Source organism: Aphidius gifuensis, linkage group LG3 (assembly GCF_014905175.1).
Source record: "Aphidius gifuensis isolate YNYX2018 linkage group LG3, ASM1490517v1, whole genome shotgun sequence".
Taxonomy (NCBI): Eukaryota; Metazoa; Arthropoda; class Insecta; order Hymenoptera; family Braconidae; genus Aphidius; species Aphidius gifuensis.
Genome location: NC_057790.1, coordinates 23,939,414 through 23,956,724, shown reverse-complemented (window position 1 = coordinate 23,956,724; position 17,311 = coordinate 23,939,414). Strand labels below are relative to the sequence as shown.

General features: G+C 25.4%; 1 protein-coding gene across 6 annotated transcripts in view; it reads right to left on the bottom strand.

Moving 5' to 3' along the window:
• Window positions 1-17,087, bottom strand: part of LOC122853072 (fasciclin-2) — a 50,294-nt gene extending 33,207 nt beyond the window's left edge. For all 6 annotated transcript variants that reach the window (XM_044153306.1, XM_044153309.1, XM_044153308.1 and 3 more), the window contains exon 1: window positions 16,504-17,087. In XM_044153306.1, coding sequence (XP_044009241.1) covers window positions 16,504-16,564 — 61 coding nt within the window. In that variant the 5' untranslated portion in view covers window positions 16,565-17,087. The remainder of the gene's footprint in view (window positions 1-16,503) is intronic.
• Window positions 17,088-17,311: the final 224 nt, after the last annotated feature.

Sequence of the window (17,311 nt, the reverse complement as noted above, 5' to 3'; positions counted from 1 at the left end):
ATCGTCAAATAATGGAAAAAGGAAAAAAATCCTTTCGTCTCATGTTTGCGTGCATGTGTCTCGGTATTGATCCTGTTTTTGGGTACAACACTGTTTATTTTAGTATTCCGCGAAGCAAACTTTCCGCGCTCGCTCAAAATACGTGTTTGGAATTTAACTCAGCATCATCATCATCACAGAAAAAAAAAAAAAAACCACCCTCAGTTGCGTTTGGTACGGTAGGATATATCCTCACTATTCTCTATTCCTCTTGTCACCCTCTTGCATTGGTATAGTAATTGTAGATTCAAAGGATATAATTCCGAACACATCGGAAAAAAAAAATAAACGAAAAAGGACCTCTATCTCGCGGGATTCGTATATACATTTAGGGGACAAAAATAAAATTGATGAAAAAGAAGGTAAAGAAAAAAAGATAAAATAAAATTGTCCAAATGAGGACGGAAGGAAAAAAAGAGGGTTGGCAATTGAGAAGAGGCTCTTTTGCTTTCTAATGAATTCAAAATTATAGTAATTTTATTTTTGAAAAAAAAATATTGTCTTGATTTTCTCTTCAAGCTCAAATAAAAAATATATTTTTCTAATATCTATCTTTAGTTTTAATAAAAAAAAAAAAAGACAAAGACAATCTCGGCATTCGAAATTGGAAAAATAATTATTCTATTCATTTCTATTTCGATGGCATCTTTCTCATTTGCCCAACCTCAATTTAAACATCACAACAAAACAATGATTTATTTATTTTTTTCATTTCAATTCTTTGCTCATCACCTGCTGCGCGACAAATTATCTTATGTTCCAAAAATAAATATAAAAACCATGAGATGAAATATATTACTATTAGAATTGTTTTGGGACAAGTCCGGAACTCGATAATTACTTTACGAAAAAATTTTTTAAATATTTTGAAGAGCTTTTTTTTTAAGTGCCAGAAAATGTCCACACAGTTTAACTATTTTTTTTTTTATTTTCCCTAATAGTTTGGTTTGAATAATAAAAAAATAAAATACTTGTAAGTCACACACTTGCTTTTGTATATTTGTTTTTTAAAATATCATATTATTTTTATATTTATTTCAACACTCAAACTGATGTTTTATGGAATATTTTGACTTGAGGGTTTTCCTATTTTTTTTTTTGTGTATAATTTAGACCAAAATAATGAATCATGTTTTTCAAAATACATAACAAATAAATTAAATGAAAAAAATAAAATAAAAATAACATCAACTGAAGAGGTTTCAATTACAAAATGAAATAAAAAAAAAAAATAAAAAATAGAGTTCTATTCATGAGTTGTATAGATAAAAACGAGCATTGAAAAAAATTTAATGGAAAAATTGTAACAATGACGATGCGAATATAAATGCGAATTTAAAAATATATATAAAAAATAAATAAATAACAGATAAAATATTATCAAACGGAAGGTAAAAAGGCGTAAAGTAAATTGAAATTTCCATTTACTTACGACTAGATGATTTATAATATATTTTTACCAATGTTGTTTGGTGAAAAACGAATAATGTTAATTGGAGTGCATGTCCATTACTCACCTAAAACAGATAATAAAAATTCACAATAAATATTCAAGTTAAAAATATAAACACAATTCAATATAGTCAAAACAATAATATTTTTTATCGTCAATAAAATGAAAACAAAGCTTAAAAATAATCTTAATACATATATATTTTGATAAATAATTTCTCGAAAAATTACCAATCAATTTTCAATCAACAATTATCTGAAATTGAATCCCCGCTAAATTCTTAAAATAAAAAAAATAAAATAACACTAACTGAGATCAAAAAGATAAAAATAAAAAAAAAACGATAATGAAATAAAATAGTATTGATTTCATTGTCTCAAGAGAGAGAGAGAATATAAGAAAGGCGAGTAGCAATGTGTAAAAAGAATAAAGTAAATGGAAACCGAGCTTTCAAGCTCACAACGATAAAATGCCTTTACTTGTTGTACACGTCTTTCCATAGTTGGAAAATAGTCGCGTATATAATGCACCTCAAACATGTTTTATATAAATAATATTTTTTATTTTTATTGTGCTAACAAACACTCACTTTTGCTGAGAATGAGAATTAACACGTCTTTTTTTTTTTTTCGCTACCAAGGTGGCCTCCTGAGGTGTCATCGTTTATTTTATATTTTTTTATTTTTTTTTTTTTTGATATTCAAACTATTCCCCTTGGATCTCTATCTCACATTACCCTCTGTTCCGGCTTTAATCCGACGACATTTTGCATGAAATCTCAGATAACAACATTTTATTCATTTCTAAAAAAAAATACTATTCTTTAAAAAAAATGTTCTCCAACTTGTTGTATTATTTTAAAAATTGAAATTTTAATTGATAATTATAAATAATATTAATAAGCTCAAATAAATATTAATTGTATAATGTGCAATGACATGAATAAATATATTTTTCGTCAAATAACATCAATCATTGTCAAAATAAAAATACCCCTATATCATATACTCACAATTAATCTGACAAATTTTCTTAGTCAGTTATGGGATTCGATCTGACTCGACTGAAATAACAGCCATGACGAGAGAAGAATGAGACAAGAGAAAGAAAGAATTATAGAGGGTCCATTTTCTGCAAGCCCATCTCTCTGAATTGTCTGCATCTTTTTCTAATAAACAAGGGGGAGGAATGAGGAGAAGAGGGTCTTTATTAATCGTAGTAGAGAGAAAGCCAAAAGAATCTTTCTCAAACCACCTTTATCACTTTTTTTTTTGCATTTATCTCTCTTACTTTTTGATAAATTACATCCCACCTCCCTCCATCTAGTCATAGTAGTAAACTACCAATAACTGTAAAAAGTATCATGTTAACCAAAGTATAATATTTTACTCCCTTTTCTCACTTAGCCACCATTTTTTTATATATATCAAATATATATTTTCATCCCTTTTAATTTATATAATTTTACAAGGAAAAAAAAATAAATATAGTTAGCATGACACTCATCGAACGGAAGTACTTAACCTCCAGGGAAGTACATGTTATAACTTAACAGGGGTCTTACTAAGTCAATGATAATCTAAGATACTCTCTATTTTCTATATATCCAAAAACTATATTTATTTTACGAGGGAGTTTAATTTTATCCACTGACTTTATCACCCCGAATAATAAAAAAAAATATTTGATTAATGATCATTGGGTATACATCAAATCTACTGACCAATTATATTTTTTTTTTCATTAGTTTTTTTCATTATTGAAAAAAAAAGAAAATAATAAAACGAACATAGTTATTTTCCTTTTTTTTGGCACGTGTGACACATATCAATTGAAAAAGAACAAAAAAAATAAAAATATAACATTAACTTGGTAAAAACTAAAATTAAGTAAAGTAATGAAAAAAAAAAAAAAAAATTGGTATATAACAATTTTGAAGTTGGGTAAAAAAAATACAAAAAACTTTGAAGAGTTTTCGTGTGTGTTGGAGAGTTTGAAAGAAGAATTTTTCAATTGAAAAGTTTTTTGATAATATTGGAATTTAGAAATCTAAATAACAAAAGTTGTTGATGAAAAATATTAAGAAAAATATATATTGTTAAATATATATTTATGAAAATTAATTTGGTTGATTAAATATCATTTATAATATTGAGTTGATCAACTCGAGTATCTTGATTAATTAACCATGCAAATTGAAACAAGAAATAATGAAATACAATAATGTGTGTGTGTGTGTGTGGAAGAGCTTTTCCTTTGATTTGTTCATTATAACAAGAGCAAAGTAAAGTGATAATACTCATCTTGCCATCATCATCATCATCAACATGGATGAGATGAGATGAGAGTAAATGAGAGTACATTGATATATAACCCCATTATAATTATGCTGTACAAAATACATTTGATTTATTCAAGTGACATCAACTAGTTCAACTTGAATAAATAATGATAATCAACATTTGTACATATTTAATTTGTGTATATTTATTTTTCCAGTGCATATACAATTGCATGTTTAAGTCTATCAATGTGTCTTGAGATATATAAAAGTGGGAGGAAGTCATACAAAGGGATACTAAAACAAGAGTCATGAAAAAAACAGCAGGACATTTAATACTGAATAGAAGCCAGACAAATTGATTGTATTAAAATAAAAAAAATATATAAATTATATACATTTTATAAACGACGACGACGACGACAACGCCCTGATGATTTAAAAATAATTTTATATATAATTTTATTATTCACACGCTTTCCCTATTTCATATATCTATATCTCCAAATGATCTTTATTTATCAAAAAGGTGATGATAGTTTTGTTAAAATTAACTTTCAAACTTTCCCCAATTATTCATTGACTTGCGGCAATTGGAGTATTTATATTTCCTTAAGAATTATATTTTTTCATTTTAATAATAAATTTTCTGTGCTGTTGTTCTCAGAGGTGTGGCTGCATTTTTTTTCAGATTGGTAAATATAGTTTGTAATGGAATACATAGATAATAGTGAGAAATATGTATATAAATAAATTTTTCATTTAAACTAGAACACATTTGATTATGATAATGTTGATGAAAATCTCGAGAAATTTTTTATTTTTTTTTTACGAAACATTCAGGATGCACATTTAATTTTTCAAGTGATCCATCAAAATCCCTCATCTTTGTTGAAACAACATGTGAAATGAAATATACATAAAATGATGAATTGATATTTTTTGCTGGTTATTTTAATAAATCAATCATTCAATCAGCAAATTTTCAAAAAATCAGTACACTCATCTCAATATCATTAAAACAATTAAATTTGATTTTTTATTAATCAAAATTTATTTTATTTATATTGTAAAATTATCCAAGAGTAATATAGCGGACTTGTAATGGCTATTTTTAAAACTTTTAAAAACGAATTTATAATAAGATTGATGAACATTTTGTGGCTCAAGACACATGTCTTACCGGAAGTTAATATAACAACCCGATTTATATCAAACTACCCGTATAAATTATATAAAATATATGCACACACATACACACAAGAGATTAAGAAAATACATATATACATTTGAATAAATGTTCTCATGAGGTCTGACAAGATTTGGGGTGAAAATTTCACAGCGTCAGTGAAGAACACGAATTAAGTTCTATTCAGTACGCCAAGTCAGCCAAACACAAACCCACCTGAAATTACGCCTCCATTCAGTTAAACTACTATCTTGACTTTACATGTATATTTTCATGTATTCACTATTTATACCCATTAATTATAATAACTAATAATTCAACTACATTCAGTCTGCAAATGAATTATCATCATCTTATCTCATTACTCTCAAACAAATTTTATTTTCATATTATATACTTGGTTTCGTTTCAAAATTAATATACATAATTTTCCAATTTAAAATTATATTCAACATATATTCCCACGTAATTTTAAGGTATCTATGTATTTTTAAAAAATGATAAAAAATTAATAAAATCAATTGCCTTTTACGTCCTATAATTTTGTTAATTAATAAAAAAAAAAAAAATGATTGAAAAATAAATTTGAGTTGATAGATGAAGAATTGTTTTGATTTTTTTTTTGATAAAAATTAGTCATTGTCTCTGATGATGTGATGCAGAGGGTGGTTATATATATTCCAAGTTTTATTTTGTCGTATATCAGAGAGTGAATTCAGATCACCCCAATATGGAAATAGAATATATTGTGTGTATATGTGTATATGTATCAAACATGTCCCCGTGTAAATATTTGTGGCTGGATATAAATAAATCATTGTGATCGATCCTGTCTGTGCGACCCGTCGTTAATTATGAAACTGGTATCGTATATATATATAAAATAAAAATTCACTATGTGTATGTGTACTTTCTTTAGTCTGTCTCTCGGGTATATTCATTGAATATATGTATACACAGTGAGACCCCGCGAAAAGGGATTAAAAAGACGATAAATAAATATAACAAATAATGATTTTAAAATAAAAAATATATAAAGAAAAATAAATAAAACGTAGAGGGAATAATAAAAAAAGGAAAAAAAAAAATTCAATGCCTCGAGGACAGCAGGTGCATGATTAATTGCTGTTCAAAGGATGAGTTTAAATTAAACTTTGATATTAATTATTTATATCAAAGTTACAAATTACATTTTTTTAAAATTTTTTTTATTAAAAATTTTCATATCATTTATTGGTATTAGTTTGTTTAATTGATTTTAAATTTTTTTTGCAAGTAGAAAAGTAGATTAATATTTTTATCGATATATATTTTAGACTAGCTCAAATTGTGAATTTATCTTTCTTATATTTTTTATTTTTATTACATTTTATTATCCAACTTTTCAACATTTTTTTTTTCATTTCACAAGACCTTTGAGCATATAAATCGTCACACAGGGATTTTCTAGCATTCAAGCAGAATAACGTTTCGCTCAGCAATTTTTTACGGATCTCTTTCTCATTGCTATATTTTGCGTCTAAAGTTCGGGGTGCACGTTTTGTATTATATACATATATAGTTTTTATTCGACGGCATTTAATGTCAGAGAGAATTGCATAAAATAAAATGAAAAAAAAAAAACAAAAAAAAAAGATTGGAGAGAAATGATATAGAAAAGCAACTTCTTCGCTGAGGCAGTGGGGTAGTTGAAGTTGAGAAAAGAAAATAAAATGACAAACGTAATAATAAAAATAGAATAATATATTTTTTTTTTAAATATAAAAAAAGTCGCAGACAGTCTGTCTCCAGATGGAATAAATAAATATATATACTACAAGTGATGTGTCCTCTTTAGAATTTTTCTTTTTTTTTTTTGATAGATATCTGCATATCTCAATTTACAAGTGCCTATCAATTCCAACTGGATTTGTTCAACAAAAGCCGGAAACTTTCGCGTGTCAGATAATTTGTTTAATTTTCATAAAAATTATATTAAATATAAAAAATATTTATCATTTAATTTCTAATTTTTTTGACACTTAAATCTTGATTTGATAAATATATAAAAAATATTTTAATTAATTATCAAATAAAAAAAATTAGCTGATAAACTTTCGTGAAATATTTTTAATTAAATAAAATATTTATATATATCATACTTTTCCACCTCAACAAACAAACAAATTTATTATTTATTTTTCAATTAAATTTTTCAAATTTAATTCTATATTATTTTTGTTTTTTTAATTTTCCTATTAAGTAAATTGATTGAACACAATTATAGAGAGATATATATATGAAAAATAAAATCAACGTATCTGCAACGATGCATAAAGTACTCTTGAAATCCCTCTAGACATAGTATACAAAGCGTATTTATATAAATTGTCTGTATACACATTGACGTTTGGAAAATTCGATAATTACAAATTGGTCGTAAATTGCCAGTTGGTTTGATAATCATTAATCGGCCTTAAACCACGTGAATTTCACAATGCGTTTGAGTGATCAGTGTGAAATAGTCAGGTGAATAAACACAATCAAAATAACTTAACAAAATTTGACTGTTGTTTTTTCGAAAATTGAATTTTTTAATTGTTATCAAAAATAGTAGACAAACCGCCACGCATTTGTACAAATAACATTTCATTAAAATTCATTCTCAAAAAAATAAAAAATATAGGTCAATGTTTTCAAGTTTGAATAACAAAATTATATTGAAGTAAAATTAAGGTCAAATTTATCAACACATTTTAATTATTTTTCATTATTATATGCTGTATTATTTTTTGTGATAATTAGTTTTTAAATTTTGATAATTATTATTAAACTTTAATTATAAATAAATTATTATCAAACAAGTGAATAATTTATTCTAGTTTTTTAAATGTAAATTAGTCTGACATTTTGTGATAATAAATTCATTGGAGCCAGTGTATAATTAATGCAAATAAAAAATATAAGTGTGAACATGGAAATGATATTGTCGTTTATATCTGATGTTTACACAATTAATATCATATGAATAATTATAATAATCAACGATATAATCTAGCGTCATCATCATCAAACATCAAATATTTAAATATATTTTTTGACCTAAAAAATATAAAATATTTTTTATTTTACACGATTAAAATATAAATATAAAATTTTACTTTATGAAATTGTCTGCTTATCATACTCAGGTGGTTTAATGTTAATTCTCTTTATCATTAATTTATATTTTTTTTAATATTTATTTTTCATCAGGTAGGAATTTTTTTTTTTTTTTTATCACATGATACAGCTGGGTGTTTTATTGCATATTGTTGACATTCATATATATTAAAATTAAATCTGAGACAGACATAAGATAAAAAAGAATTTAAAAAAAAATAAAACTTGAACGATAAAAAAAATTTCATAGCGTGGAAAAAAAATATATACGAAAATTAACATCTATAAATTTTATTATATTTATTTTTTTATTTTAAACCCATCCCAAGTTTTATTTTCACGGTGACTAAATGCCACGGAAGCTGAACGGAATTCCGCTAGCTCGATTAATTCCGGTACACACGTTAACAATCATTTCTAAATAACTCGAATATTTTCACAAAAATATATATATAAAAAATGAAAAATAAACGAACAATTTATTTGGACTGGTTATTATTTTCTACCACAAATAAATCAATCAACCTTAATGGTGATAATAATACGGCAATAATGAGGTTCAAGGTGTTGATTAATAAAAAATTAAATATAGAAATATAATTAATTGTAAAATAATCGAAAAAAAAATAAATAATACAGCAAAATAAACCGTAAATCGATGGTCACGCCAAGTGCTTGAACTTTTAACGAGCTCACGCTCTGGCAATTTAATCGCGTATATACAACATTCACCTTATATACAAGAAAATAAAAAATAAAATAAATGTTAAGATCAAGAAACGAGAAAAGTCTATAGAGTTGAAAAAAATAATTTTTATAAATAAATAAAAAAGGGTAGAATAAAGAAAAAAAAAATATATTTTGCTGTATCCAATTCTGTATCTTCCCACGAGCTAAATCATCAGTGAATCGGCGTTCGTTCTAATCCAGTTCGCGCAAAAATAAAACCTAACGGAAATCCCTCAGCAAGGATCAAGGTAAAAGTCAAGAAATAAAATTTAAAAAAAAGTTACGCCTGACCTCGCGGTATAATATAATGACATCAAGGCTTGTCCATGACTTTCATCAGTTTGTTTTTACCCTAACTCAGATGACCCTCTTAATTCAAGACTCATAATTATTACAGCAGACTTGATAAAAAAAAATATAAAAAAATATGTTTTATAGACATTACACAATACAAAGCTTAATATAGCTTTTAAAAATTGTCGGAAGAAAATTGGACAAAGGTGTGGTTTAAATACTTCCCAGTAAAAAAAAAAAGGAATCATAAATTTCTTGAGAACCAAAAAAAAAAATTAAAATTACTCCATTTTAAAAAATATAAATAAATTTTTAAATTAACTTTTATTCTGTCGAGCATGAAGAAATTATGAAAAATCATATTTGTGAATTTTTCGGTTATTGAAACGTGATAATTGAGTTTTTTTTTTTTGTTTTTTTGATTATATATTTAAACTCTGATGGTGGTCTTGTTAAAAATATATGCATAACATATGTATTATCTGGAACAAACGTACGAATAAAAAGGGGATTTTTTTTAGGGTCTTTTATTTTTGTCCGTTGAAATATACAGGTGCAAAACGTACCGAATTCGAAGGTAGAACCTAAACAGGTATGTTATACGCTTGGACACCCAAAACAGGTTTCCAAAAAAACCATAAATTTATTTTTTTTACTGTCCAATGTTCCTTCCATTTTTAGCTACCTCATGTACATTTTTTTTCCCTTTTTTAAATTATTTTTATTTAATTTTTTATTTTCAAATATTGGTTATTTTTTATTTTCGATGATTTACTCATCCGGCGATGAGAACGGACGTGGTGTTCTTCAAGATACAAAATATAAAAAAAAAATATTTTCAATTGGCAAAAATATAATCATGTTACTTCAAATATATAAATAAAAATTCAAAGAATAATAAATGAAAAAAATTTCAAGTAGAAAAATTAAATTAAAGATAAAAAAAAAAAAATTTGAAAAATTAATATTTCATGAATAAATAAATGTATTTATTTTATTTGTTTCATCAGAGATGAAATAATATAATACATTGAAAATATTCTGATGCATAACAGAAGCACACACAAAGTCGAGACTGATGCCCTCAAGATTTTACCGATTAAATAAAAGAGAAATAATAATAAATGAATATATAAATTAAAGAAGAGATGAAGAGAAAAAAAAAAGAGTTAATATAATATATATTAAACGAAACAAGCGGGTGTTATTTTAGTAATTCAAGTGGGCCCAGACCCTTCGTATTGCTTCCTTTAACATACTCGCATATATAAAAATAAAATAATTATAGAAAAAAAACGTAGGCGTGTGCGGCTTTAATTTGCTTCTCAAGTGCACCATCATGCAAGCTCAAAAAGAATCCTCAAAACTTTTATATCATTTTTAATTTAGCAATATATTAAAAAATAAATATAATAAATTTATTTATATTTATAAAAATTATTTAAATTAAATATAAAAACAAACTACTTGTGTTTTAATTTACTTTAATTGTTTTTTTTTTTTTTTAAATTACAACGACTGTTATACAGCCAGAGCTAAATATGGCTCGTATTTTTTATGCTTTATATATTTTTTTTTACTATAAAAAAAAAAGAATATATATACATAATATGTCATCAAATAAATATCCGCACAATTTTAATACCGGAAAATATACGTCATGTAGATTGTTATATTAAATCTCCGGTTGTGAAAATAAGAGTAAAAGTAAAAGAGTGAATATTTCTGTACGTGACAGAATATGTTTAGTTTTGTTCAACAACAAAAGAGAGACCTTTGGAATTTGCAGACACGATAAATATATTCAATATATACTCCTATTATTACAATACGTCTAGTCAAACTATTATTATTATTTTAATAACGATATATATATATTTATATACTGATGACAAATTTATGCGCGTTCACGAAACTCTAAAATATCTTTTGCAAAAAATATCAATGTCTAGAAAATAGAAAAAATATGTTTAACACAAAAATTTCCACACACCATATTGGTGTATTCAGGTTTTAATACGTGTTTAAAATAAATAAATTTTTTTTAAATGGAAAGCAAGAGGATACAGTGTGAAATGTAATCCAATAGTTTGTATGGATGTCACACGTATATAGTGTATAGATGACAAAGTGATTGATGAATTTAAAAAATAAAAAAAAATTAAAATTGCTATGGCAGTTTGGAAAACAGAGTGTGCTTTTGATCCACTGAGATATTTTCATCGATATCATCAGTGTCATTTGATAACGTTGTGTTGATAAGATAACTATAGATTATAATTAAAATATTTTGTAAAAATATCAAAGAGTATATAAAACGAAGAAAAAAAAATTGCACATAAATATATTTAATTTAATTTTGAAATATTTAAATTTAAAAATTAATATTTAAATTAAAAATTACAATAAATTTCAAATTTGTTGTGGTTATTTAAAATACTACGAAATATATATGTGTATAGAAGTAATGTTGAGTTTTTATATTTGAAAGCTCATATTAGTATTATTTTTTAAATAAAAAAAAAAAAAAATTATTTACTAGAATTATTATAATATATTTTATGTGTTTTACCGCAGGAACAAAAGGCCCCGGTGGTCAAAGTCACGACACCGAAGAATGTAAAAAATTATACGACTAAAAAAAATATAAATTAAAATTTGAAAAAATATATAAACCACATGAGTGGTTGGTATTGTGTTTTAGCAAGGGGTTTTTAATAAATTTTGAGAGAAACTAAAACTAACTAACCATGCGAAACTTGGTAGAAATATACGAGTCATTGTGGAACAAGTCGCTAAAGTTGACATCCGGATGGCAATTTTATATATTTTTTTTTGTTGAAAATTTATTGTTTCAGTTGCTTAGCTTATTATTCTATTTTTTTTTAAACATAGCAACACTTGTATTCAACAAGAGATAAAGGAAATTTAGAACAATACAAAAGTCAATTGTACAAAAAAAAATATAAACAAAATTACTTTTACTAATTGCTTCGTTCGTTATTTGACAGTCAATATTTTGATTAAAAAAAAAAGCTCAAAATTCAAATGTAAAATTGAAAAACTATATTAAATTTTATGTCAATATATTTTTTTTTTATTTTTTATTAATTATTAAATAAATAAACAAAAAAAAATGTCATATATTTTTTGTAAAAATAATCTTCAATCGCATTTCCGAGCTTTGTATTAAATTTTCAATCAAGCTTTTGTGTTTAAAAAATTTTTCATTTTGTTTATACAATATTTTCGAGTATTAAAAATAAAAAAATAATAAATAAAGTCATTAAAAAAATAAAAACATTTGATACTATAATAAAAATAATAAAATTTTATGATTTTTTTTGTTGTTGTTAATATAATATTGTTATCTTTTGTTATTAACCACCCTGGTGTTACGATATATACTTTTAAGAAAGAAAAAAAATCCTATACAAAGTTTTTATTTTATTATTAATAAAAAATAAAAACATAAAAAAAATATATATATGAGCAGTCATGGGTCATTAAACGGCGCCACCATTCGAGTCTCGCTACATCGTTTAACAACTGTGTGAGTTTTATATATATATTTTATTTTATATATACAAATACATATGTAAAATTTACTATATGGATAAAGCCATATCCGCAAGCATTAACCCTCTTATTAGTACCTCAATTTTTTACTATATGTAATTATCAAACAAATTATTATTACCTAATATTCATTCACATTTCGTTCATTATCGATTTTTCTCACGCCACTTTTCATCCATAGAATAATTAATTAAAAAAATTTTATAAATAATATTAATTAATACTATTCAATAGAATATAAAAACTAGAAAAAAAATAATATCCCATAGTAAAAAAGTTATAATAATAAATCAATGACATTTTGCAAAGAAAAAAAAATTAAATTAAATATTTATTAGGTTTTTTTTTTCTTTATATTTCTTCTAGATGACCTGAACTAAATAAATTTATTCCAATTAAAAAAAAAAAAAACCTATTTTCATTAATTTAAAATAGATATATTTTTTTAAATTTATAAATTTTTTTTCTACTCAATTTTTGTCGAAGAAAAAAATAATTTTTTAAGCTAGTCTTTTAGTAAAGTGAGAGACATGTCAAGTTGTTTTTCTTGGATCGTTAGTGGTACCTTCATTTATAAGACTCATTAAGAAAAAATAATATAAAAAAAAAATAAATTCTTTTCTCAAGAAAGATCATGAGATGTATGTTGTACACAAAGAAAACGTCAAGTAGTTGTAGGTTGGAATGTAAACCCTTTTGTAGACAGGTTTAAAATCTCTTCAGACTCATCTTCATTTTTTTTTTTTTTTTATTCCTTTATTTGCCTTGCTCAAGTGTCTCTAGCCTAGAGCTGAGTTTTTTTTTGCTCAACTGACATTGGACACCACATGGGAACACTTGTGATTTGTATGAATTTTAAGCGTTGAAAGACAAGTAGGTCGTGTGTGTGTTATAAACGGGACCACGGCGTCAAAAAATAATTTAAAAATCATAAAGAAACATAATAAAAAAATCACATGTTTGTACATCCGTGTGAATAAAAAATTTTTATATTCAAAAAATCAAGCCAAAAAAAACAAAACATAATATATCTTTTACCCAAAAAAATCATTAAAAATAATTAATCTTTAACAGATTTAATGAGACAAAAAAAAATGGCAAATATATTGTTTAAAAAATCCTCAACTACATATTAATTAAAATAACAATTCCAAGTATTTTTTAAATAATGTAATTAATTTAAATTAGAATAATGATGATCGATAAATTAAAAAAAAATAAATTTATAACGATGTTTGGAGTAAAGCAAACAAGTAATAAGCAACTAAAGCATCAACTCAAGACAAGAAGCAAAAGCAGCTTTGTTTGTTAAAAAGTGAAACCATTTGAAGCAACGGTAAACTACATACAAGCATATTTTGGAGTATAAATCAGAGGCCATATACTCGTACACATGAAGCAAAGAGAAAAAAATAAATATAAACTTGTACTTATACAAGTTCATGAAGAAGAAGACGACGAAGAAGAGCAGCTTACTCAAGAATTTCCAGAGAGATACGATACACACGTCTACTACTTGCTCTGGAATGAGCAAAAATAAAAAAAAATATATAATAAGAAAGGAAAACTTGTAAATGGGAAGAACCGGACTTGAAGAGACGATCTTTTAAAACCGGACAAAAAGAAATGGCACTTGGAATTTCACAAGTTGAAAAATAAAAATAAAAAAAACTAAAACAAGCCGAGATTCAAGAAGGAAAAGTCCTAACGAGCCCGACAGACATATTTGAAAACTGTTTTGCTCCAATCTGTTACCAAGAAATAATACATCAAGATGGAAAAAAAATTATAAAAAAAAAAAAAATCACTACTGTGCGTATAAACAGTCATACAGTTTGATTACTAACTTTGTGATGTATACCGTCATATTATCATCATAAATTCACGCACACAGTTACAGTGTATATATTTCGAAAAAGAAATAAATAAATAAATATAAAATGAAAGGTTCATTGGCCAGAGACTTGATCATATATTGCAGATGACGCTTTAATAAACATGCATTCACAAAAATAATTTAGCCAGATGTACGAGAAATATCCATAAATGAATTTTTCATCACCACAATTCTCATATCCTTTTGATACAATGATTAATCAACTTTAAAGTTTAAATAATATTTTAATAGGATATTTTTTAATATGAATAATTATTATTTTTTTCTCTGAAAAAGTCAAACCAATAAGTATAAATTTTTATTTTTTTCAGAGCTTCGATTAACAACAGGTGCAAAAGTAATAACAATAATGATAAATTTTCCAGATGGAAAATTGGTTTTATCATTTTTCATAAGTATGATAATAATGATAAAGTAAAATTTTACTTGTTTTTTTTTGGTACCTGGTGGAGTTTACAGTTAATCGAAGGTCAAAAAAATAGTTGAATACGAAAAAAGTAAAAGATATTTTATTGATCTCGATGGGATAGCATCTTCAGGTAGACAAAAGTTTTCCCAGATTTTTTTTTTTTTGATGGGGCGAGAACTTGTTGAAGGTAACAGCCGACAGAGGTTGATGGTCAAGATGAAAAAACTTAAAGTGAAGAGAGATGTTTGTTCGTTTTTTTTGTGTTTAATAAGTTGTAGATTGAGAGAGTAGGAGAGAGATGAAGGATGTGGTTCAAGTTGGAACCCATGCTGGTACAATGTTAACCTGAGTTTTAGAGAAAATTAAAGAAAAGATAATAATATAATTTTCAACTCAACACCCAACACTCCAGGTATATTTTCATTTGTCTTTCTTAAATATTTTTATTTTTCTTCAAGTAAAAAAAAATTAAAAAGATTTATAATTTTTTATATTGCAGTGTTAGTTGATGAATCATACTGCCTCAATGATTGAGTTGAACGTAAATTATCAACTTGCATATTTATGGTAAAAATAAATATTTTATAAAATGAGAAAATCGAGTTAAAAAAAAAAAGAGGAATTAACTTCCTTCCGTAGCTCCAGTCCATCTAATCGTATCACATTCCCACGCAGGTGTATATAAAATATACAACTCACAGGGGGGAAATAAAATAATAAAATACATTTTAAAAATTAAAAAATAAAAAAAATCTAATCTGACACGCGAGGTACTTTATCGGGGCCACAAACGCCTGAGGTGAACCGAGAAATATTTATGTTGGCTGTATGTTGCCTTGTTGGTCAACGGCAATGCACCTGATGGCTTTGACCACCACTATCAGAATATCAGATTGGTATGTGTTTTGCATATATACATTCACACACATGACATTTAGCCAAATTCCAGCTTACTTTTATTTCACATTCAAACAATACGGGAATTTCAACGCCTCGGTGACAAACCAATGTCCTCTCAACTCAAAAATAAATATTAAAAATTTCCAACTAAACTTTTGGTAAATTTAAAAATTTTCATGAAAAATAAATAAACAATAATAAATAGTATTTAATATATTAATTGCAAATATCAACAAATGGATTTATTTTATTTTCGAAATCACCGGCTATTGGAAAATTAAATTACAACCACAATTTCGATGAAAAGAAAAAAAAAAAAAAACCAATGATTGTTCGTCTAAAATAAATCTATCTCCTCAAATAATAATTAAACAAATAATAACCATCACAGGAAATTATAAATGACAATTATCATTTGTTTTTTTCTTTCAAATTCGACAATGTATTACTTGATAGTTTTTTTTCCATTTTGTTTGTTGGAAAATATATGATAATAATAAAACTCGTGTGACTTCATTACGAAGGACAAGTACTTTCACAATAAAATAAAAATAATATAAAATAAATTCTCATGGTCGTCGGCATCACTCACCTAGATGTAGTAGTACTACGATCGCAACAGCGGCTGAACACCCACTCGATAAACTCGCCATCGTCTCAACTTGTTAAATTACTCTTCGACAAAATGTCCACCAAACAAACAAAAAAAATAAACAAAAAAAAAACCAACAAATACTTTTTGAAATAATTCAAGTATCTTCAACAAATAATGATAAATTTAGTAACTATTGTTTAGCAAGTTATTTTTTTTTTTTATAACACTGACACACTCCTGCAAAAAAATCACTTGATCGTCTTTTGTTTTTGTTTTTTTACTCTTTTTTTTTTTGGAGTTTAATAATATGGTTTATTGTAAAATAGGTGTGATGACACATCTAGATTATTCAATGATGACTCGATGAGTGTACTTTATTAATTCACTTGTATATATTTTTTTTTTTTTTTTCTTCAAGATAAATATTTAAGGCTACGCGTACTGCCTCACCGCTCACTGGTGCTCACTCGAGTAACAAGCAACTGTGGCCTGTGCTCGCGCGCAAACCTACAGGCACCAACGGATATATTTTTTTTTTTTTCACTCTCTCGACTCTCTCGTGTGTTGTCGTCACGCTGGCCGGTTTTCGACTGTGGCGGGGACAACAATTTATACACACACGCCACCATTATTTACTTGCGGTATTTTTAAGAACTATATTTATGCAGTTTACGAAATTTTGAATTTAATTATTTTAGATTATTAAATGAAATTATTTTATTATTATTTTAAAAATATATATATATTTTTTTATTGAAAAAAAAAAAATTATAAATATTCTACATAAAATTGATAAGTAATTAAT